General features: G+C 41.7%; 1 protein-coding gene across 1 annotated transcript in view; it reads right to left on the bottom strand.

Moving 5' to 3' along the window:
* Window positions 1–24,955, bottom strand: part of March5 (membrane-associated ring finger (C3HC4) 5) — a 36,281-nt gene extending 11,326 nt beyond the window's left edge. Inside the window, exons 1-2 of the mRNA XM_013034373.1 lie at window positions 24,614–24,955; window positions 13,276–13,478 (exon numbers count right to left, since the gene is read on the bottom strand). Of these exons, the coding sequence (XP_012889827.1) occupies window positions 13,276–13,478; window positions 24,614–24,648 (238 nt within the window). The 5' untranslated portion in view covers window positions 24,649–24,955. The remainder of the gene's footprint in view (window positions 1–13,275; window positions 13,479–24,613) is intronic.
* Between the last annotated feature and the right edge of the window lie 120 nt (window positions 24,956–25,075).

Raw genomic sequence — 25,075 nt, 5'->3', positions numbered from 1 at the left:
AGTACTAAAAAAGAAAAGACAAAAAAAAATACGTTAAAAAAAAAAAACCCAAACAAAAAAAAAGAGTCTCACAAACTTTCCTGCCTGGGCTGGCTTTGATCCATGATCCTCATATCTCAGCCTCTTGAGTAGGCAGGATTACAGGTGTGAGCCACTGGTGCCCAGCTCTTTTTTAAATGTAGCTGTACAAAGGAGTTGCCATTTAACAAAGCAGTTTATGAATGTAGTATCTGATCACCCCTTTCTTTTTTTTTTTTTTTTTTTGTTGGTCGTGGGGCTTGAACTCTGGGCCTGGGCGCTGACCTTCAGCTCTTCAGCTCAAGGCGAGTGCTCTACCACTTGAGCTACAGCGCCACTTCCGGTTTTCTAGTGGTTTATTGGAGATAGGAGTCTCACGGTCTCTCCTGCCTGGGCTGGCTTTGAACTGCAATCCTCAGATCTCAGCCTCCTGAGTAGCTAGGATTACAGGCGTGAGCCACCAGCGCCTGGCTTGATCACCCCTTTCAACATTTTTACCCATCCCTCTCTCACTTTTTAAAAAAAATTTATAGGTTATACATTGGATTCTTGACTGCATTCTCCCCTTCTTTGTGCTTTTTTGCTCAAGGTTGGCACTCTACCATTGAAGTCACACCTTTATTTCCAGCTTCTTACTAATTGGATAGAAGAATCTCACATGGACTTTTATGTCCCAGCTGGCTTCAAACTGCAATCCTCAGATCTCAGCCTCCTGAATAGTTAGGATTACAGGTGTGAGCCATTGGTGGCCAGTTTCAACTTTTAAATTCTTGATTAGTAATTCTTGAATCAGAAACTGAAGCCACAGAGTATATATACAAAATCTCTCCAGCCCAAGAACCTATCTCCAATCTCCTACTTATCTGAAGTCATCTTTTCACTTGGAGACCAGATCTTAACTTATCAACTCAAGGTTAAGGACTAAGCAACTAATTCCCACTTTTCTACATCATTCACCCCTCCCCCCACCTTTTCTGTGCCAATCTTAGGGTTTGAACTCAAGGGCCTCTCCTTTAGTGGCTGTATCCCTGAGCTTTTCTCTCTCTTTCTCTGTTTCTCTCTGTGTGTCTCTGTCTCTCTCAATGTTAGTACTCTACCACTTGAGCCACAGCTCCACTTCTAGCTTTCTTGGAAGTTAGAGACAAGAGTCTCACAGATTTTCGTGCCTGGACTTGGCTTTGAACCATGATCCTCAGATCAATTCTCAAATCTCAGCCTCCTGAGCAGCTAGGATTATAGGCACAAGTGACTGGTGCTTGACTTTCTTTCTTAATTCTTTATTTCCATCAAACAAACATGGTATTATTCCTTTTACTCTAACACACTCTCTCTCCTCTCCATTCCTGCTACTTCCATTTCTTCACTGTGTAAGAAAATTCCTAAAAGAATTTTACAGTTCTCTTGAACTTACTGCACACATAGAGGTCACTAATAAACTCTACATATCTACATAACCACATATCTATATAACTCTACATAACTAATTTTGGTCTAATTTTAGTCTTCCTCTTATTTGGCCTATCAGCAACATGTGACACCTTTTCTTCCTCATTTATCATTCTTCTCTGCATTTTCAAAACATCACCATTTCTACCATTTCTATCTTACCACTAATACTTCAGTTTCTCTTGCTGGTTCTGTTCTTGACTTCAATGATACCCAACTCTGCCAACCACTAATACCTGATACTCCATGCCTGATTACTTTCATCTACTTCTTTCTTTCCTTAAGTAGTTATCTTTTTTTTTTTTTTTGTCGGTCAAGGGCTTGAACTCTGGGCCTGGGTGCTGTCCCTGAACTCTTCAGCTCAAGGCTAGTGCTCTACCATTAGAGTAACTTCCAGTTTTCTGGCAATTACTTGGAGATAAGAGTCTCATGGACTTTCCTACCTGGGCTGGCTCTGAACCGTGATCCTCTGATCTCAGCCTCCTGAGTAGCTAGGATTACAGGCGTGAGCCACTGGGGCCTGGCTACTTTATTTATTTCCACTCATTATTAGAATAAGAGTTGAAAAAGTATGTTTGATGGGCCAAATCCATTTAGCTGTTTTCTTTTTTAGGTCTAAGATTGAGTTTTTGCTCTATCAACTGAGCCACACCTCCAATCCCAATTGATTGCTTACATACATAACTTTATTGGAACATAACAACATGCAAGTCTAAAATATGGTTCTTCACAGAGAAAGTAGCACCCAAGAGAAAACAGTACTTTTGGTTTTGTTTATTGATGCATCCTATGCTTCTATGATGCTGAAAATTCTCTCCTGAGTAAATTATGTAGTTGAAACTATGTACTAACAGAGTGCATAATCTAATTTCTAAAAGATAAAAGCAAACAGTTGAATGAAAATATAATTCTCAAATAAAGGCATAACTACTACTATTATCTATGAGCTAGACGTATGAATAGTTTCTTTTCATATAAGTACAGAAGGAAAGCTCAACTTTCTTCATGAATCACTGGGTGCAAAGTCTTGTACGAGAAAAATACTGTTATTATTTTCTTTAGGAAAATTTCTGTCCATCCCTTATAAAACATGTGCCTGGTAAAATGACACAGGGTGAATTTTAGAGAATCTAACTTTAACTTTTCTGATAAGAATTTTTCTTTTATCTCATTTAAAATTTACTTTGTGCAAATATTAGTCTAATACAAGATTAATATTTGTAACTGTATATATATTTTTTCTTGGTCATGGGGTTTGAACTCAGGACCTTGGTGTGTTGTCTCTGAGCCTCTTTATACTCAAGGCTAGTGCTTTACCACTTTGAGCAACAGGGCCAATCCAGATTTTGAGTGGCTAACTGGAGATAAGAGTCTCACAGGGACTTTTGTGCCCAGGCTGGCTTTGAACTATGATCCTCATATCTCAGCCTCCTGAGTAGCTAGGATTACAGGATCACTGGTGCCCAGCCATTTAGTGTATAAGTATTTATTTTTGCCAGTACTGGGGCTTGAATTGGGCACAGTCCCTAAATGTTTTTGTTCAAGGCTGGCATTTTTACCACTTGAGCCACACCTGGCTTTTTTGGTCTGTCGTAGGGCTTGAACTCTGGGCTTGGGTGCTGTCCCTCAGCTTTTCAGCTCAAGGTAAGCATTCTACCCCCTTGAGCCACAGTGCCATTTCCTGTTTGTAGTGGTTTTATTGGAGATAAGAGTGTCACAGACTTTCCTGCCTGGGCTGGCTTTGAACCTCGATCCTCAGATCTCAGCCTCCTGAGTAGCTAGGATTATAGGCGTGAGCCATCGGCGGCGCCAGCTACTTCTGGCTTTTTGCTAGTTAAGTCTCTTGGACTTTTCTGCCCAGGGTGGCTTTTAATCATAATCTTCAGATTTCAGCCTCCCCAGTAGTTATGATTACAGGCTGAGACAACACACCCAGCTTTAATTTTTTTTTTTTTGGTGCTGATCCTGGACACTGTCCCTGAGCTTTTGTTCTCAAGGCTAGTATGCTACCACTTGAGCCACAGCTCTACTCTGGCTTTAGTTTTTGGTAGTTACTTGGAGATAAGAGTCTTAAGCACTTTCCTGCCAAGGCTGGCTTTGAAACTTGATGATCTTCTGATCTCAGCATCCTGAGTAGTTAAGATTACACCATACCAGTCTTGAAACCCAGTGTTTCAATTCAACATGTCAATTTATAAGAACGATGTATCTGATCAATGTCATTTCTTTAGTTTAATATTTGGAAGAATAAATGCCTAGTTTTAAACACACAATTAGAATAAATGAGTGGTGAGGGTAGTATTTCTGAGAGCTAAAGATTATCTAGCTAAGTTATTTGTTAAGAAGAATCATTGAAATCCTGTGGATGATAGTCCCTAATTCACTTCTCTCTTTTTTTTTAAAGTTCGTTTTCGACATAATGACTTGTACATCTCATTGTTGCAATGGGTCCACCTGTATCCCTATTTAAACGATTTGTTTATAGAAAACGATTTGTTAATAGAAAAGTTATGGTGTAACTGTTTCAGGATTTAGGACCATAATTTTAAGAAACTAGTAAGTAATTTACTAGAATCTTTTTTTTTTGGTCTTGGGGCTTGAACTCTGGGCCTGGGTGCTGTCCTCAGCTCTTTAGCTCAAGGCAAGTGCTCTACCACTTGAGCCACAGTGCCACTTCCTGTTTTCTGGTGGTTGATTAGAGATAAGAGTCTCATGGACTTTCCTGCCCTGGCAGGCTCTGAACTGTGATCCTCAGATCTCAGCCTCCTGAATAGCTAGTATTACAGGCAAGAGTCACCAATGCCTGGCTTAATTAGATTCTTTATACTATCAAATTATAATACAATGAGTGAAGGAAGTAGAGAAAGGTATGACTCTATCCCTTAAGATTCTGCATTCTAACAGAGGAAGAAGCATGAAAGACAAACATACTACATAAATTATCTAAGAGCATAAAAGATTCCATGTTTTATTAAAAAGGCATTATTGAATTTTTAGTGGGTTTTTTTTTTTGGGGGGGGAGAGTGCTGGAGTTACAGTCAGTCCTGTGCTAGCTAGACAGACACTCTACCATTGAACTACATCTACGCCCTAACCCTCATTACTGAACTTCTTTTTTTGGCAGTCGTGGGGCTTGAACTCAGGGCCTAGGTGCTGTTCTTGAGCTTTCTTTGCTCAAGGCTAGCACTCTACCATTTTGAGCCACAGAGCCACTTCCTTTTTTTTCTGGTGGTTTATTGGAGATGAGAGTCTCATGGACTTTTCTGCCCAGGCTGGCTTCAAACCATGAGCTTCAGATCTCAACCTCCTGAGTAGCTAGGATTACAGGTGTGAGCCACTAGTGCCTAACTCATTACTGAACTTTTAAAGCCTTTGTAGGCCATACCACTTGTGTTTGTAATAGTACTGCATTTATACAAAGGATAACAAATGAAAGAAATCTTGTAAGTAAGATTTTTGAAAATGTAATAATTTAAAGAATATTAGAAGTTTACAATTAAAAGGAAGTCTATTGTGAATTCTATTGTAGAAGCTAAAGAGGCTATTTGTAAAATAACGCTAATATTCTGAGTAAATTCAAATTTTAACATTTCAAGTTTATGTGCCATCAGAAAGTGAGCTGAGCCAGCCACAATGGAGGACACATATAATCCTAGCGTTAGAGAGGCTGTAGCAGGAGGATCTTGAGTTCAAGAGCCAGCCTTGACTATATATAGTGAGACCCTGTTTCGAACTATAAAAGTGAACTGAACACTTTTGGAGAAAGTTACCAACAAGTCACAGAACAAAACAGCTCCAAAACACCAATTCAAGTCTACATATACATGGATGTCAAAGGTTATATCACAAGCTTAGGTACAGTGGCCTATATCTGTGGTTCACAGGTATGTAAGAAAGAGGCAGAGGTGGGAGGACTGCTTGAATCAGCGAGTTTAAGGTCAGTCTGGGCAACACAGACACTGTCTCAAAACAGTAACAAAGGGTTGGAGATGTGGCTTAAGTGGTATAGCACAAAGCTGTAAGTTCAAAACCTAGTACCACCACCAAAAATGAAAAAAAAAGAGGACCTCCACCCACCAAAAAAGGTATACTTTGGAATTAAGAAATCAATGACTGAAAATACTGTGCTTATACTAATTAGAACTATATCCCTCTTAGAACTCTTCGGTATATTTCTGGGATACAAAGGTATCTTCAACACTTACTAGGCTAATGGTTCAAGAAGTAGAATGCTTGCTGTATTAGGGCAAGGCCCAGAGTTTAAGCCTCAGTACCACTAACACACTACTTATAACCAATTCTTGAGAAACGTTACAGTGCTAAAGAACTTGATGTAATAAGCGTAAACAAGTGGTGCTATACTGCTTGCAGTCTATTTTAAGTTTCCAGATTTGTTCATCTACTGTACAATGAACTATTCTGACCTAGACCCACCCTCGATGCCAACTGGCTAAGTTACATCAACTCTACTTTCAGTGCCATCCAGAATCTCAGATTTTTGAAGCCACTGACACTAGAGTCATACACTTCTTTCCTTACTATATGCTTTTCCTATGGTAATAAATATATGTCTAGAATGTCCTGTCTTTTGGGCATGAAAATCCAGTTTGCCAAGGAGAACTAACCGAATTTGGTCAAGTTCACTAGTTTCTCTACTCCACTTTGTTCATATCCCATAGAGGCTTCCTTTATATACTATCCCCACAAAAGGCACTTACCCCTTTGCTTGTGCATAATGTTATTACTTTATGCTCTTGTTCAATGTTTGTTCAGTTGTCTCAATATCCTTTATGTCTGTCCATGTCAGCATCATCTTAGACTGAAAACTCCCAAGGGGCAGGGGCCATGTCTGTTTAATTCGTTTTGTACAGTGCCTAGGATAGAACCATGTACAGATAGGTGCTTTAAAAAAATGCTTTCTGATGATTGGCATTTTACTCTGAAGGGCTTTCTGGGCATGGCTAGTGTAGCACATGGTAGCTGGCTGTACATCAGGGCACTCTAGTCTATTCCTCAGGGAAACAGACTATAATGATACATGTGGCAAATTATTGGACTCCATGGAGCTTCAAAAAAAATGTAATTATACAGGCCCAAGTCAAATGTGATTTTAATGAAAGCATACCCAAACAACAAACTCAGTAAAAGTTAAAAATATGTGGAAATGGTTTGGGGATGTGGCTCAAGTGGTAGAGCACCTGCCCTAGCAAGCATAAGGATCTGAGTTCAAACCTCTAGAAGTATCACCAGTAACAGAAAAAAAAGAGTACACTGAAACAGTAAAGAATTTTAACTTTCTACCATTCATCATTATTTTAAATACTAAGAATTAGGTCTAAGTGCTTATGTAAAGCTCTCACTTCATCTTTATCTGCTGTACTTGCAGGCTGAGAGAGATTCTCTTAGGTTGTTTTTTTTTTTTTAATACTCAAACTAACAGTAAATGATAAAAATAAAACAAAGCAAAAACAAGCCTATAAGCACATCTTCACAAGTGGCTGAAATCTGTGAAGTCTAAGAATCATAGTTCTATACATCAGCCTGGGAGGCAAATCAGAGATTCTTATCTCCAATGCAAAAAACAAGAAGTAGAAGTGTGGCTCAAGTGGCAGAGCATGGAATGGGGTTGAGAGAAAGGGCTGGAGTTCAAACAACACACACACACACACACACACACACACAATGTGTGCATGCACACGCACTCAGAGGCACAACTAAATAATAACCTCCAAAACCAAAATAATCCTGAGGGCTGGAAATGTGGCTTAGTGGTAGCCTCAGCATGCATGAAGTGCCTACCATGTATGAAAGAGTTAGGGGCGACATGGGCAATGTAGACCTTGATCTAAAAAACTAAAAACCAAAAAGACATACATTACAACAAAACAAAACAATAATCCTGAGCACCATATCAGCTGATAGATACATTTATATATCTTTATTTCACACTGCTGGATTACTAACTAAAAATCACCATAGTAGTTCTTTATGACTATGTAATTTGCGCCAAGGGAAAGCTTAAATTTTTATCACAAAAATAACTTGTGGACCATACGGTCAACTACTAAGTACTTAATAAGCACCTACTGAACACACAATTCACTATTAAATAAAAGTAATATTTAACATACTAGCTACTGTTTGCAAGGAGCCTATGATTTAGTAAAGGAAAAAAAATAATAGACATTAAATGACTGAGAAACTTTAGGGCAAAATTAACAAATGTATGGTAGTATGGCATAAGCCATACATAAATGTTAAAAAATGTTTTAGGTAAAGATTATAGTGAGGAGCTAGGTGTGGGTTGCTCACACCTGTAATCCTAGCCATTCAGGAGGCTGAGATCTGAGGATCACGATTCAAAGTCAGCCTGGGCAGGAAAATCTGTGAAAATCTTATCTCCAATAAACCACCAGAAAACTGGAAGTAGCACTGTGGCTCAAATGGTAGAGTGCTTGCCTTGAGCTGAAGACATGAGGGACAGCGCCCAGGCCCAGAGTTCAAGCCCTATAACCAACCAACCAAAAAAAAAAAAATTATAGGGATATATATATATATATATATAAAGGTGGTCTCATAGTATCGTTCAATTTATCTTAGAACTTACATCCTTCTGTTTCAGAAGTGTAAGTACTAGGATTATTATTATGTGCCACTAAACCCCAATTAATTGGTTTAAAAAAAAGGGCTGGGAATGTGGCTAGTACTAGCATGCTTGCCTAGTATGAATGAAGCCCTGGGTTTGATTCCACAGTACCATATAAACAGAAAAACCATATAAACAGAAAAGTGGTACTATGGCTCAAGTGGCTAGCCTTGAACAAAAGAAACTCAGGGACAGTGCTGAGGTCCTGAGTTCAAGCCCCAGTAGTACTAGCCAAAAAAAAAAAAGTGGGTTGTAATCCTATCTACTCAGGAGGCTGAGATCTGAGGATCATAGTTTGAAGCTAGCCCAGGGAGAAAAATCTGTGAGACTCATCTGCAATAAACTACTCAGAAAAAGCTGGAAGTGGCGCTGTGGTAGAGCACTAGCCTTGAGCACAGAGAGACTCAGAGACAGGACCCTGAGTTCAAGCCCCAGGACTAGGGGGAAAAAAATGGCTCTGATGTGAAAAAGGATGTGAATTCGAAGTAGCAAACAAAAAGTAGAAATAAATCAACCCAAACCCAGAGAATGCCAAACCCTTCTATCTAGCTGTTAAAACATAGTCTATTGGGCTGGGAATGTGGCTGAGTGGTAGAATGCTTGCCTAACATGCATGAAGCCCTGGGTTCAATTCCCCAGTACCATATAAACAGAAAAAGCGGTGATGTGGCTCAAGTGGTAGAGTGCTAGTCTTGAACAAAAGCAGCTCAGTGACAGTGCCTAGGCCCTGAGTTCAAGCCCCAGGACTGGCAAATAAATAAATTCTATCACCATAATTTATCACTAATTAATACACTCTGCTAGTTAATATACAAACACTGCAGGATTTTTAGTGGAAAGTAGCACTTTCTAGTAGGTATTTCCATTTCATTTTAAAGTAATAGTTAATTCTACATAACAATCATGGGATTAATAGCCAGGCACGGTGGCTCAAATCTATAATTCTATATACTTGGGAAATGGGGGAATCAGGGTTAGCAACTAGCCTGGGCATAAAAAAGTTCCTGAGACTCTATCTCAACCAACGGCTGGGTGCTGTGGCTATCATCCCAGTGACACTGGAGAGCACAAATAGGACTGCAGACCAGGCAAAATGGAAATAAAACAAAAATAAACAAAAATAACTAAAATATAACCAATGCAAAAAGGAGCTGGGAGAATAGCTCAATTGGAATAATGCCTGCCTAGCAAATGCAAGGCCCTCCCCACCCAAATCACCTAGTGATCTTATTAAGGTATCTATTTCAATCAAAAATTGAGATGGCTGGTTCCAGTGGCTCACGACTATAATCTTAGCTACTCAGGAGTCTAAGATCTAAGGATCACCGTTCAAAGCCAGCCTAGGCAGGAATGTCCATGAACTCTTATCTCCAATTAAACACCAGAAAACCAGAAGTGGCACTGTGGCTAAAGTAGTAGAGCACTGGTCTTGAGCTGAAGAGCTCAGGGACAGCACCCAGGACAAGAGTTCAAGACCTATGACTGACAAAAATAAATTGAGATAAGGAGTGAAGAGTTTGGCATTCTACTACCACCTCCAGATCATGACTACTCTGGTGGTCTTCCGATCACAGTTTGAATAACAAGGTATTTGAATAGGTTCACATTCAGCATAACTCATTAGAAAAAATAAAGCAAACTTTAAAACAGAATGGTAATAAGATGGCAAGTTTGATGAGTACTCTATGTTTTGTATGTCTGAGCACAAGTTTTCTTTTCTCCTTCCTTCCTTCCATTCCTTTCCTTTCTCTGTCTCTCTCTCCTCTGTCTCTCTTTCTTTCTCTCTCTTTCTTTTCCTTCCTTCTTTCCCTTCCTTCCTTCCTCTTTCTTTCCTTCTTTCTCCCTCCCTCCCTCCCTTCCTTCCTTCCTCCTTTCTTTTTTTTTGCTGGTCCTGGGGCTTGAACTCAGGATCTGGGCACTGTCCCTGAGCCTCTAAGGGTTCAAGGCTAGCTCTCTGATTTGATCCACAGCAACATTTCCAGCTTTTTCTGAGTGGTTTATTAGAGACTTTTCTCCCTGGGCTCTGAACCATGATTTTCAGATCTCAGCCTCTGAGTAGCTAGGATTACAGGCATGAACTACCTATGCCCGTCTTGAGCACAAGTTTTCTATCAACAATAAAGAACATACAAATTAACATCACTCATTCATTCCTATCTCAGAAAAGCAGAACTGGCCAGTTAACCAGACAACCCGAGGTTAATTCCATATCAAAACTTTAAAAAGCTGCCACAGAAAAGTAATCATTCCATAGAACATTAACCACTACTTATTCCTCTCTGCATTTTTTCCTTACATCTTCTGTTCCTTTTCTTCTTCTTTTTTTTTTTGTGGGTCATGGGACTTAAAACTCAGCCTGGGCGCTGTCCCTGAATTATTCAGTTCCAGGTGAGCGCTCTACCAGCCAGTTGAGCCTCAGCGCCACTTCCGGCCTTTTCTGTTTATGTGGTACTGACGAATCAAACCCAGGGCTTCAAGTATACCAGGCAAGCACTCTACCACTACTAAGCCACATTCCCAGCCCCCAATAACAATTTTCTTTTGTTTTTGTTGATTGTGGGACCTGAATGCTGAGCCTGGGCGCTGCCCCTCAGCTCTTCGGCTCAAGGTCAGCACTCTACCAGTTGAGCCACAGCGCTACTTCTGGCTTTTTCTGCTTATGTGGTGCTAAGGAATTGAACCCAGGGCTTCATGCATGCAAGGCAAGCACCCTACCAATGAGCCACCTTCCCAGCCCCCAATAACAATTTTTAAAACTTGGCTGGCAAAGGTATACTGAAATCAGTATGGCCAAAACACTAACTAAAAAGTAAGGAAGCATTCTACTATCTAAAAACAAACTCACATCTAAGATTCCTTGAGTCAGAATTAAAAACTAAGAATTAATATAATTTAATCTGCAGCATGTAACTTCAGAATAGAGTTCTGCTTTTCTATGTCATCCAGAGGAAAGTTAACAATAACTATTCCAGTAAAAGCTTTATCTATTTTTTCTGAGACAGGATCTTGTACATAATTCAGGCTGGCCTCAAACTTGAGATCCTCCTGCTATAGCTTCCAAAGTGGTTAGGATTACTCATGTGTTCCTGACCAAATTTTTCCATAGCATTGGTCATGTTAGCAAAACATTTCTGAGTTTAAGTGCCTTGCTTAAGGGCTGTATTTTTAGTAGACATAAGACTGTAGTGAATAACTTGGACCTATCACTTGCGTGTGAATATAATTCTATTTGGTGATGGTACTGGAGCTTGAACTCAGGGAAGAGGTGCTATCCTTTAGCTTTTGTACTTGAGGCCACTGCTCTACCGCTTGAGCTAGATTACTGGCATAAGCCACTGGTGCCCGGACATGGAGGTACTTTTTATCATAATAAGAATTAATGTTCTATTAGCTATACTTAAAGCCACATTCAATTACTACATAAATCCTGAAAACTATCTTCTAGAGCTAAATTCAACCAAAAGGATAGATCTACCTACTGTCATCTCACAAACTAAAATATTCAGCTTTTCTGTTTAGTGTAGACTTTTGTCAACTAAGTGACTTATTATGTCTAGTTTTTAATAAGAGTTCTTGCAATATGTTGGTGTCTAAAACACATTAATTCACGCTATATTTGCAGTTATTCCAAAAATTATAACTGAAAGGTGGGCCTACCTAATTTAGAACTAAAAAGAAAAAACTCAAAATATAAAAATATCACCTTTGTGACAAAAACTTGATGTTGTACCTTATCAATATGGTGAAGGATTGTACTAATAACTGCTTTCTCTAATGTTTTAGAAATTTTGGCTTGATCTGACAACAAAAACACTTTAGGGGGCTAGGAAGGTGGCTCAGTGGTAGAGCGCTTGCCTTGCATGCTCAAGGCCCTGGGTTCGATTCCTCAGCACCACATAAGCAAACAGAAAAAAGCCGGAAGTGGCGCTGTGGCTCAAGTGGTAGAGCGCTAGCCTTGAGCTGAAGAGCTGAGGGACAGCGCCCAGGCCCAGAGTTCAGGCCCCACGACCGGACCCCCCCTCCCCCCAAAAAAAAAACACTTTAGGTTACTTTTTTGTGCTTGCCTACATCAGTGATGGAATTGGGCACTGCTGAAGAATAAAATGTTTACCTAGCACTTCAGCATGTTTAAGGCCCTGGGCTAATACCTTGTACGAGGTGAGAAGAGAGGATGGGATGGATGTGGGATCAGTGGTGTCTATGAAGACCCATAATGTGGTCCACAAATTCCAAATGTTTAAGATCACTATTTTCTCCACTATACTTCTCATATGAAGCTATCATTTCTTTTACATCATGCTAGAGAAAAACAACTAACCACAGAAATTTCATTTGCCCTTATCTTCTTACATTAGAAATGTACTTCATTATCCTCATTTATATTACCCCATTAAAAACCCTGATTTTAGTATTACAGCATATTCAAAAAGTATATCTAATAATTTCTAATTTTTCCATTCTTTCCTTTTGATAATTTAACAACTCAAACTGTCTTCCTCTACCTCTTGGTTATAGCCAAGAGTAGTATTTACAACTAGCATGGTGTAACACAAACAGAATGATACCAGCTCAGAAATGTATGAGTAATGAAACAGGCTTACTAAATATTAGCCTTAGGGACAACACATTTTAAGTAGTCTATTCTAATGCTAGCCCCATTCTCAAAGACCCAATTTGGTTATTCCCTGTCTGCCACTTCCCTGAAAAAGGTAACAGCTTTCATGAAAGACAATTATCTAAATTAGATTCCAAAGATTAATTCAAGATTCCATCTTATTAAATCCTTAATTTCCCTACTTTTATTCCTTAGCAGAAGAATTAAGGAGACACTAAAACATACTATTGTGTTCTTTGTCCTACATCACCTCTAGAGTTGAGGCTCTTTAAGTCTGGCTTTTTACTATATAGCTCTGTTTGATTATATCTACACAGGTTATACAAGTTCTTTCTCTTTTCAACCAAATGAAAACAGCTAATATACATATAGATAGTTATTAAGGACATTTAAAGTGTTAGAGAAACAAATACCTTGCATTTAGAGGAAATAGAGAATACAGAGAGCCACAAAAACCAAACAGATGAGTCATTTAGAAATAAATGTAACACCATGAAGTTCTACGTAGCAGTATCAAACATATCTTGGCTGTTTTTAGAAATACCCTTACCCAGCTTTGGAAAAACTATTAAGTACTCAGCATTGCATTGAGGACATGCCACTCTGGCTGTACTGTTTCCTCTTTGTTTTTCATCCACCCAGCGCTGTAGACAAGCTTGGTGAACCCATTTGGTAGATCCTCTGCACCGGCATGGTCTCACCCATTCAGCTGTTCTATCATCTTCATCAGTGGCAAAACACACCCAGCAACTTCTGCAAGAGAGAACAATGGTGTTTTATCTTTAGGATTGTAGCCTCCTGTACACTTAAGTTCCTTCTTAATAAGATGAACCTATTATGTTTTATTATAGAACTTCTGCTTACATACATTTATAACTAAGGAGACAGAGTTGGGCACCAGTGGCTCAGGCCTATAATTATAGCTATTCTAGAATCTCAGCTCCAGAGGATCATGGTTCAAGGCCAGCCCAGACAAAAAACAAAATCTAGGAAACTCCATCTCCAATCAACTATCAAAAAGTTGGGTCAGGGCTGGGAAGGTGGCTCAGTGGTAGAGTGCTTGCTTTGCATGCATGAGGCCCGGGGTTCAATTCCCTCAGCGCCACATAAGCAGAAAAAGCCAGAAGTAGCGCTGTGGCTCACATAGTAGAGTGCTAGCCTTGAGCTGAAGAGCTGATGGGCAGCGACCAGGCTCAGAGTTCCAGGCCCCACGACCAACCAAAAAAAAAAAAAAAATGTTGGGCCAGGCTAGGAATGTGGCTTAGTGGTAGAGTGCTTCCCTAGCATGCATGGACCCCTGGGTTCAATTCCTCAGTACCACATACACAGAAAAAGCTGGGAGTTGTGCTGGAGATCAAGTGGTAGCTTTGAACAAAATAAGCTCAGGAAGAGTGCCCAGGCCCTAAATTCAAGCCTCAGGACTCCCCCCCCACTCCCCAAAAAAGGTTTGTCTCAGACAATACTCTTTCAGATCTCCACTTCTGAGTCTGTCTCAGATTTGTCTGCCCAGCCTGGCTTGGAATCAAGAACATCAGTTCTCAGCCTCCTGAGTAGGATTATAGATATGAGCCACTGTTAAACAGTTCCCAATTTTTTTATGAAGCAGAAAGGGGCCAGTCTTGGGGGGCTAGGGAGAAAGTGAGAGTGTGAGGCCCTGAGTTCAATTCCCAGTTACCAACATACACACACACACATGAAAAGCAGAAAAAAGAAATTTTAAAATGACGGGCTTAAATTTCTCAAGACCTTGGAAGGGAAATGATAGAAATTTGAGGCTTAGTGCTTAAGATTCCTCCTCTTTTCTAGGAGCAAGATTTCTACAGAAAATCACTCTTCCTCCAACATTAGCCTGTTATGTGGTTAACACAGCAATGGCCTCATCTCCTGAAAGAATTCAGCCTCAAACTATTTCATCCCAATCCTCAGATTATAGTGTTTGGGAGGCTAGGCTTGTTACAGTGAGTCTCAGAACTTGGGAACAGGTGGCGAATAGACTTTCTTCTGCTGAGTTTATAGATGGTAATTGCTGTCAGAAGACCCACCTCATGGAGGATGAGAAATCCAGAAGAAACAAAGCTGAAAGATAGAAACTGCTAGATAGTATTGGTTAAGACATGAAATCGAGCTGTGGATAAAGTTAGAAATGGTCCAAATAGCTTATATGAGCATATGAAAAGGGACCAATGGGGGAAAAAAGAAAAGAAATGGACCATTAAATCTGTTGAAACTGTTTTGAGGAGGAGGACGAGGCATAAGGAGAATGAGAGGGTAAGGCTGATGGGATACACTGTATGAATGTAAAGAAATGTTACAATGAACCCCCCCAGTACAACTAATGAATATTAATAAAGGCTCAAAAAAGAAAAAAAAGACCACTTAATTTTAAAATATAGTTTGCCACTTTTAATCGTTATCCTTCTTCCTTTTTTTCATGGGGGGGGGGAGTTTGGGAGTAGTAAGTGATGTAGTCCAGGTCTACAACGAACAGGCCTTGAACTCAAGAACCTCCTTCCTCAGCTTTCAGAGTACTGGAATTACAGGGTATATAAAATCATGCCTACCACAATAATTATTCCTAATAGTAAAATTTGTGAAGAGTTTAAGGAATATACATGGTTAGGCTGTCTTAAATCTAATATTCAAGTTCTCCTAAGTACATTCAATACTTGATGTAACAAGAAACTACATTTATAGAATTTACAGTCTACATAAGGAACACACATGAGTACACAATATCAAATTTAAAAACCACCATGAAAAACACTAGTGCTAGGGCTGGGAAGGTGGCTCAGTGGTAGAGCGTTTGCCTTGCATGCTCAAGGCCCTGGGTTCGATTCCTTAGTACCACATAAGCAAAAAGAAAAAAGCCGGAAGTGGGCGCTGTGGCTCAAGTGGTAGAGCGCTAGCCTTGAGCTGAAGAGCTGAGGGACAGCGGCCAGGCCCAGAGTTCAGGCCCCACGACCGGACCCCAACAAAAAAAAGAAAAACACTAGTGCTAAAAAAGTAATTAGAAATTAACACTGAAGGGCTGGGAAGGTGGCTCAGTAGTAGAGCGCTTGCCTTGCATGCCAGAGGCCCTGGGTTCGATTCCTCAGCACCACATAAGCAGAAAGAAAAAAGCCGGAAGTGGTGCTGGGGCTCAAGTGGTAGAGCGTTAGCCTTGAGCTGAAGAGCTGAGGGACAGCGCCCAGGCCCAGAGTTCAGGCCCACGACCAGACCCCCCCCCCAAAAAAAAGAAAAAAAAAGAAATTAACACTGAAATGGGATGACAATAAGAAACAGGGAAAGCTGGGTGCCAGCAGCTCACACCTGTCATCCTAGCTACTCTGGAGGCTGAGATCTGAGGATCACAGTTCAAAGCCAGCCCAGGAGGAAAGTTGGTGAGACTGTTAATTCCAATTAACCACCAGAAAACTGGAAGTAGCACTGTGGTTCAAGTGGTAGAGCATTGGCCTTTAGCTGAAGAGCTGAGGGACAGTGCCCAGCCCCAGAGTTGAAGCCCCACAACCAAAAACAAAAAGAGAAAAAGAGAGAGACACACACACACATAGGATAAACATACACAGAAAACAGCTATAGATGAGCACATAAAATTTAATGAAAAAATGAAACAGAATGACAAGAATAAATAAGCTAGAGGTGAATGAGCCTATGTTTACTTGCTAATGTGCTGGAGCAGGAAGGTTCTGTTAAGACAAAGCTAGATATTACCAACCTATGCTAATAATGAAGACCTCACTCCATAAGGTCTATTTGTGTTCCAACCACAGTTTATTTGATTTTTTTTATGTGTAGAAAAAAAGTAGAGGAAGGGACTTATTAACAAAATAGTTTCTTACTATTATGAGCTATTACTAACAGTATTTAAATGAAGCAAGATGCAGCTGAGAGTAAAGCTTATCTTTGCAGAATCAAATGTATTAAAAGACCTGAGAAGCTGGGTGCCGGTGGCTCACGCCTGTAATCCTAGCTTCTCAAGATGCTAAGAGCTGAGGATCACAGTTCAAAGCCAGCCTGGGCAGAAAAGTCCATGAGACTTTTGTCTCCAATTACAGAAAAAGCCAGAAGTGGCTCTGTGACTCAATTAGTAGAGTGCTAGCTTTGAGCAAGAAGAGCTCAAAGACAGCATCTAGGCCTAGAGTTCAACCCCCAAGACTGGCAAAAACAAACAAAAACCTGAGAAAATAGAGCTGGGTATGGTGGCACAGGAATTTCAACACTTAGTGGTGAGAGAGGAGGACTGAAAGTTCAGACCCATCTGGGCTACATAGTGAGTGTGAGGCCAGACATAGTAACATAGATCTTGGTTCAAAACTCACTAAAAAAGAGTTCAGTAGGACATAGTGGTGCAGACCTGTAATTCCATCCAGCTGCTCAGAAAGAGGCAGGAGGATTGCTAAGTTTGAGACCAGCTGGGGCATGATTAATATAATGTTTTAATACAAGCATCAAATTTGTACCACTGGGTCCAATGGGTCCAAGGGCCAGAGTTCTGGGTTTCATTACAGGAAGAATTAAAGAGCAGACACGGTAAGTCAGGCAAGATGAGGTTTATTAATGCAAAGCAAAGCAAAGCAAAGCAGAAGTGAATCCTTCAGATGGGACAGCTCAAGAGGATGGCTAGAGGTCTCAACAACTTCCACCTTTCATTGACTCTGTACACTTGTCAGTCCTGGAAAACTGGGAGCAGTTTTGGCTAAGAAAGGATTTTACATACTATTTCTTTCCTTTGCTTTTTTTTTTTTGTTGTTGTTGGAAGTGGGGCTTGAACTCTGGGCTTGGACACTGTCCTTGCGCCCTTCAGCTCAAGGCTAGCACTCTACCGCTTAAGTCACAGCACCATTTCCGGTTTTCTAGTGGTTTATTGGAAACAAAAGTCTAACGGACTTTCCTGCCTGGGCTGGCTTTGAACCGTGACCCTCAGATCTCAGCCTTCGAGTAGCTAGGATTACAGGCGTGAGCCACTGGCGCCTGGCTACTATTTCTTTCTTTCTTTTTTTTGTTGGTTGTGGGGCTTGAACTCTGGGCCTGGGGGCTGTCCCTCAGCTTTTCAGCTCAAGGTGAGTGCTCTACCACTTGAGCCACGGTGCCACTTCCGGTTTTCTAGTGGTTTATTGGAGGTAAGAGTCTCATAGACTTTCCTGCCCGGGCTGGCTTTGAACCGTGATCCTCAGATCTCAGCATCCTGAGTAGCTAGGACTACAGGCGTGAGCCACTGGTGCCCAGCTTCAGCTACTATTTCTTATCCTGAAATAATCCCTTAGGGTTTAGAATAGTTGTTTTCACCCATATTGGAAACATCTAGAAAGTTTTGGAAAATACTTCTGATATTGTATGTCATTGGTCTTGGGAAGGATTTGTATTTTAAAATGCTCCTCAGGGGCATTGCTTTGGAATGAACTCTCTGCATGTTCTTCTTACCTGTTACAGGTAATAAATCTTTCTCTACTTGATATAGGAGCTAGCATGTTGATAAGGAATCACGCTAGAGATTGCTGACATTAACAGAATGTCTTATAATATACAGCACAGTTCCTGCTGGGCACAGAGAACTGGAACAGTCTGATTGTCCAAGGCCAAATACTTCCCTGGTCCAACATACTGGAAATTAAAGACAGACTGGGCTCAAAAATCTAATCTGGAGGCATGGCTCAAGTGATAAGAATGCTAGCTAAGCAAGAATTCTTAGCAATAAAGAGGCTCTAAGCCCAAAACCTAGTATTGGCAAAAACAAAAATAAAAGCTTGCAACTTTGATAAAACTGGTGAACAGAAACTGCATTACCCATCTCTGAGACAAGTGGCGTTCCTCTATAAACACATATCATTACTATTTCAATAAACTTTGCTACTATTTTCTTTTTCTGTTGTTGTTGGTCTTAGGGTTTGAATTCTGGGGAGCGCTGTCCCTCAGCTCTTCAGCTCAAGGCTAGCGCTCTACCTCTTTAGCCACAACGCCACTTCTGGTGCTGCCAGGACTGGCTTTGAACCACGATCCTCAGATCTCAGCCTCTTGAGTAGCTAGGATTACAGGCCTGAGCCACCAGTGCCCAGCTATTTTCTTTTTTAAAAAGTTTTTTTTTAATTGTTATCATAAAGGTGATATACAGTTACATTAGTCAGGTAAAGAATACATTTCTTTTTGGACAATGTTACTCCTTCCCTCACTCTCTCCCACTTTTTCCCTCCCAACTCAATCCACAATTCTCAACATAGTGTCCAGTGAGTACTGTTACTCTTTATTACTGCATTCACTACATTTCCAGCCTAACTACAAATCTTCTCTTACAGGAAGTCAAGAACTAAGGACTCCATTCAAAACTCCCAGTAACATACATTTTTTTCTGATCATGTTCATTTTTGGCTATATACTTACCAAGATGTAAAACCACTTTATTATATCACAATTCTGCAGTGATTACCTTTGATGATGGTGTAAGCTATTCACAAGAGGATTAATTACAAAAACAAAAAAAAATTTATTGGTAGCACTGGGATGAAATCAAGGCCCCAAGGCCTAGAGAGAGGGAGAGAGAGATAGACACAGAGACACAGAGAGAGGGAGGGGATAGTACTGATTCATAATTTTTTATAATGTATATAAAAAAACCCACTTATTTTATGAAGTCTTTTAAGGACAACAAGATAGATAATGTCAAGAAACTATCAACACATTATAAATGTGCGTAGAAGTTTCAAGTGTCAAGAACTGATGTGAATTTAATAAATTAAAATCAAAATACCTAGAAATATTTTTAAATGATTTAAAGCAAGATTAGAGGTTATACTTTTGGCCAGCTAGAAAACAGCTTGTTTTCTGCACAAGGAAGTACTTAGATGAGATGGCAAAAAAGAATTATTTAATTTTTTTTTGGTGGGGGGGGAGGGGGGGAGTGGCAGTCATGGGCCTGAATTCTGGGCCTGGAAGCTAACCCTCAGCTCTTCAGCTCAAGGCTAGAGCCACAACACCACTTCCAGCTTTTTTTTTTCTGCTTATGTGGTGCTGAGGAATCGAAACCAGGGCCTCACACATGCAAGGCAAGGCTCTATCACTGAGCCACCTTCCCAACCCCACCAGTGAGAATTTAAAATGCTTCTACCACAAAAGACAATGTAATCTGTAAGACTGTCAAAAATCTAGACTTACTAATACTTTATAACAAACTAATGTCTCACTTGTTTAGTTCCTTACATAATAAAAATACGATACTCAATATTTCAAAGACTCTAAAAAGTACCATCAATACACTATACAGAAACATTAGGAGGGGCTGGGAAGGTGGTAGAGCACTTACCTTGCATGCCTGAGGCCCTGGGTTCGATTCCTCAGCACCACATAATCAAAAAGAAAAAGCCGGAAGTGGTGCTGTGGCTCAAGTGGTAGAGCGCTAGCCTTGAGCTGAAGAGCTGAGAGACAGTGCCCAGGCCCAGAGTTCAGGCCCCATGACCAGACCCCCCCCCCAAAAAAAAGAAAAAAGAAACATTAGGAATCTGAGAATAAATGCTGTGAATCACTACCAGTTTATGGAATTTATAAAAGATAGTATTTTGATATAGGGGGTGAGTGATTGGAATATATTGTAAACACCTGTGGAAATCTGCCCCCAGAATGAATGTAGGTAAATTAAAAAAAGAAAAGTACCTCAACAGCAAGGTGCTGAATGTAGAAAACAAAAATAAGGGCTGGGAAGGTGGCTCAGTGGTAGAGTGCTTGCCTTGTATGCTCAAGGCCCTGGGTTCGATTCCTCAGCACCACATAAGCAAAAAAGAAAAAAGCTGGAAGTGGAGCTGTGGCTCAAGTGGTAGAGTGCTAGCGTTAAGCTGAAGAGCTGAGGGCCCAGAGTTCAGGCCCCACGACTGGACCCCCCCCAAAAAAAGAAAAAAATTAAAATGGTTATTAATTTCTATTTTGTTATCAATATCACACAGGATATGTATTAAATTTTAAATTCTAAGGAAAAGGAAAGCTGATTTATGACCTGATTAGTCAGGTAAGAAATGTTTTTCTTTTTATTTGATAAGTAAAAGTTGTAGTATTTAAGTATACAACATGTACACATTGTGGAATGGCTAAATCAAACTCTTTACTGTGATCCTCAGATTTCAGCCTCCTGAGTAGCTAGGATTACAGGCGTGAGCCACAGGCGCCTGGCCCTGTGATTCTAATGTGGAGTTGCGTTGTAAACTCCTGACCTTGGCAATGAAGGTCTTTATAAGTCATGTTAAGAATCTACTTTTAAACTGGGTGTGGAGGTTCTTTACACACTGAAGTCCTAGCACTAACTATGCAGAGTTACACAGTAATTCCAGGCCAAGTCTGGGTTACTTAGTCTAACTTTGTCTCAAAAACAAAACAAAAAAGCCAGGCACTGGTGCTTACATCTGTAAACCTCATTACTAAAGAGGCTGAGATCTAAAGATCTTGGTTCAAAGCCACTCCACACAGAAAAGTCCGTGAAGACTCTTATCTCCAATTACCAAACAAAAAGCTGAAAGTGGAAGTGTGGCTTAAGTGGTAGATTGGCCGGTCTTAAGTGAAGACAACTAAGCAAGAGTTTGAGAAACTGAGGTCAAGCCCCAGTACTGGCACATGCACGCACACGTGCACACATGCGCACACATGCACACGCACACACACATATATGCACGCACGCACGCGCACACACACACACACACACACTCGGCACATACACAAAAGTATAAAGAGGGGCTGGGAAGGTGGTTCAGTGGTAGAGCGCTTGCCTTGCATGCATGAGGCCATGGGTTCGATTCCTCAACACCACATAAGCAAAAAGAAAAAAGTCGGAAGTGGCACTGTGGCTCAAGTGGTAGAGCACTAGCCTTGAGCTGAAGAGCTGAGGGACAGCGCCCAGGCCCAGAGTTCAGGCCCCACAACTGGAACCCCCCCCCAAAAAAAATATATATATACACATATATACATAAAGAAAAAAATATATGGGGCTGGGAAGGTGGCTCAGTGGTAGAGCGCTTGCCTTGCATGCATGAGGCCCTGGGTTCAATTCCTCAGCACCACATAAGCAAAACAAAAACAAAAATCGGAAGTGGCGCTGTGGCTCAAGTGGTAGAGCGCTAGCCTTGAGCTGAAGAGCTGAGGGACAGCGTCCAGGCCCAGAGTTCAGGCCCAACAATCGGCCCTCTCCCTCTAAAAAAGAAAAAAATATAAAGAAAACGCTATCTACCTTTAGTGCTGGGGATAATGGTAAAACATATTCCTAGCATTTTCCATTTCCTGGGTTCCATCATCAGTAATCAAAACAGTAAAAAAAACAAAAAAGAAAAACAACAAGCCAGGTACTGGTGACTCATGTGCCTAGGCTGATTTCAAGTCCCACAACCAAACACAATAAAAAATTGGCCAGGGGCTGGGAAGGTAGCTCAGTGGTAGAGTGCTTGCCTTGCATGCATGAGGCCCTGGGTTCGATTCTCCTCATTACATAAGCAGAAAAAACTGGTCAGGCACTGACGGCTCATGCCTATCTACTCAGGAGGCTGAGATCTGAGGATCATTATTTGAAGCCAGACCAGGGTGGAAAAAGTCCCTGTGAGCCTCACCTCCAATTAACCACTCAAAAACTACAAGTGGAGCTGTGGCTTAAAGTGGTAGAGCACTAGCCTTGAACAAAAAGAGCTTAGGAACAGTGCTCAGGCCCTGAGTTCAATTCCCACAAAGACAAACAAAATTGACCTTTAGCAATGTCACAGCCAGCTGCTTCAGTAAAGGGCAGGTAGAATGTCTAAATTTCCTTTAAGAAGTTTTAAATGCTTCACTTCTTTTTCACTTTATAAAACCTCTGAACAATACTTGAAATCAGGACAGCTTACAGATATGTTTTCTAAAAATCACCACACACAAAAAAGTGAAAATCCCTTAGAATTCTTAGAATTAACAGAAATTATAAAATATTTTTGAAATTTAAGTTCTGAGGCCCTTCCACTTTCACCAGTAATAGGCTCTGAGCTAACTGGAAGAGGCAGGAGGATGTCTCTGAACACTGTGTGTGTGTGTGGGGGGGGGGGAGTGGATAACTAGAGCTTGAACTCAGGACCTTAGCTTTTTGGTTCAAGGCTAGTGCTCTACCACTTGAACCCACAGCTCCACTTCAGGCTTTTAGCTGGTTTATCAGAGATAAGTGTCTCATGGAACTTCCTGCCCTGGCTTTAAACCATGATTTTCAGCCTCCTGGGTAGCTAGGCTTATAGGCATGAGCCACTGGTGCCTTGCTGAACATATTTTTATACGCCATGACCTGCCAGCATGCTGCTGCTACAACAAAAGCTAACAAATGATCAGATCCTGAGACTGACAAGCTCGTAAATTAGTTCATGCAACAATTATTTTCTGATTACACACTGAGTTCTATTCTAGGATTTAAGATAAACAACCATGAGTAGTTTTCCTTCCAGGAGTGTGTAAAAGGCATGTATATACAAATAAAGTGGAAACCCAGGTACACACCTATAATGTGCACCTTGGGGAGGCTAATGCATTAAAGACAGTAATAAGAAGATCCTAAGCAACACAGCAAGGCCCCATTCCAAAAACAAAAGGGGGTGGCGGTGGATGGAGTGTTAGGTAAAACAACTGTCAGATGACCTGAAACAAGGGCTGGACAATCATCTCAACTGAAAAGTCAGAGACATCTATAAACTTAGATGTGTCAAAAAAACTCTAAGCAGCAGTACTCTGAGATGATTTGTGTTCTGGGTGTGGCCAACCTTACCACAGGTTTTTGGGGGTTTTTTTGGCCAATCCTGGGGCTTGAACTCAGGGCCTCGGCACTGTCCCTGAGCTGCTTTTGCTTAAGGCTAGCACTCTAGCACTTGAGCCACAGTCCACTTCCTGCTTTTTCTGTGTATGTGGGACTGAAGAAATGAACCCAGGGCTTCACGCTTGCTAGGCAAGCATTCTACCACTGAGCACATTCCCAGTCCCTTGCCAGAGTTTAATTGGGAATAATCTCAATTAAGAAAGACCCTCATTTAACACCTTACAGCTGGATCTTTTCTCAGTATGAAAAAGATTGAACAGGGTGGAAAGTGAGGTCTACTGAGAGTTGCAATCAACCACAAACATCATAGATTACCTCATACAATTGACTACCATAGAAAGCAAGGGAAAATGGATTTCAAATCGCCAAAAACACGTTAGAACTCATTGCCTAGAATTTCAACAGCAGAGGGAGAAGCATCAGACTTCACCAACTGGAAACCCCCAGGAATGGGCAAAGTGGCCCCAGGCCAAACAGAAACTTTCAGTGCAATGATTCGTCAAGTGTGCTAAATGTTTAATGTGGACTCGTGGCTGTTTTCCATAACCTCTACTCTGGTTATGACCGTTAAGGATCCCAGGAGGATCCTCTGACCTTACAGTTTGTGAGTGGGAACGGGATGGGGGTTGAGAGGTGAAGTGAAATCAGGCTTTCCAAAGAATACCTCCCTGGTGTTTCGGTTTGAGGAAAGAGGCTTCAAATGAGTAGGGAGTCATTTCCCAGGAGGACAATCTCGTTCTTCCCGGGGCTACGGCAGATGACCACTTTACAACACACGTGGGGGAGGGGGGAGGGGGGGAGGTAAAGGAAATTCATTCCAGGGGTAAACACGAGCTCTTCAGGACCGTGTGCAAACAAAACTAGATGCCACTCCTCAACTAAGTTTCTAAGGCATTGATCCAGGCCGCCCACTCTGGCCTCTCCGGAGTAAGAAGCAAAACTTTACCGCCCTCTCCCAGAGCTCCCGACTGTGGAACTCTCCCCGCTGGCCAGGTTCCGCTCTTTTGGCAGCTCGAGGCCGGGCGCGGGCAGGGCCTGAGCGAAGGTCCGCGGCTCCGGTCTCACCACGGCCTCCCCCTCGTCCCCCAGCCGTCAGTACCTGTCCAGCATCTGCTGAAGGGCTTGGTCCGGCATCTTCTACGGGGCCGGCGCGCTCGGCCAGGCCCAGGGACAATAGCACTGAGAGGCGGAGGAGTAGGCCTCAGTCCCGCGGCGGCCACGAACTCGTCACCCAGCCTCCCGGAGAGGCTCCGCGAGGCCGGCGGCTGAGGTGCGCGGCCAGCGGGCGTCCGGAGGGGGCAGTGGGGAAAGAGGAGGAGGAGCCTGGGCCGGGGAGGAGGCGATCGTGGCCCGGGTTCCTGCCCGTCGGCCCGGGGTTCCGGTCCATGGACCGCAGGCGCCAAGTTGCTGCCGGCGGAGGAGCTACCTCTGTGAGGTAAGAGTCACCGCCTCCGTGCGCGCCGGGGTCACGACGCAGGGCGGCCCCAGAGCAGCCTGGGAGATGTAGTCCTCGGACCGTCCCCGTTGAGAGGCTGCACAGCCCGCCGGGACCACCGCCGCC

Source organism: Dipodomys ordii, unplaced genomic scaffold (genome assembly GCF_000151885.1).
Source record: "Dipodomys ordii isolate 6190 unplaced genomic scaffold, Dord_2.0 Scaffold188, whole genome shotgun sequence".
Taxonomy (NCBI): Eukaryota; Metazoa; Chordata; class Mammalia; order Rodentia; family Heteromyidae; genus Dipodomys; species Dipodomys ordii.
Note: the sequence above shows the minus strand (reverse complement) of the source record. Positions and strands in the feature narration are given on the sequence as shown.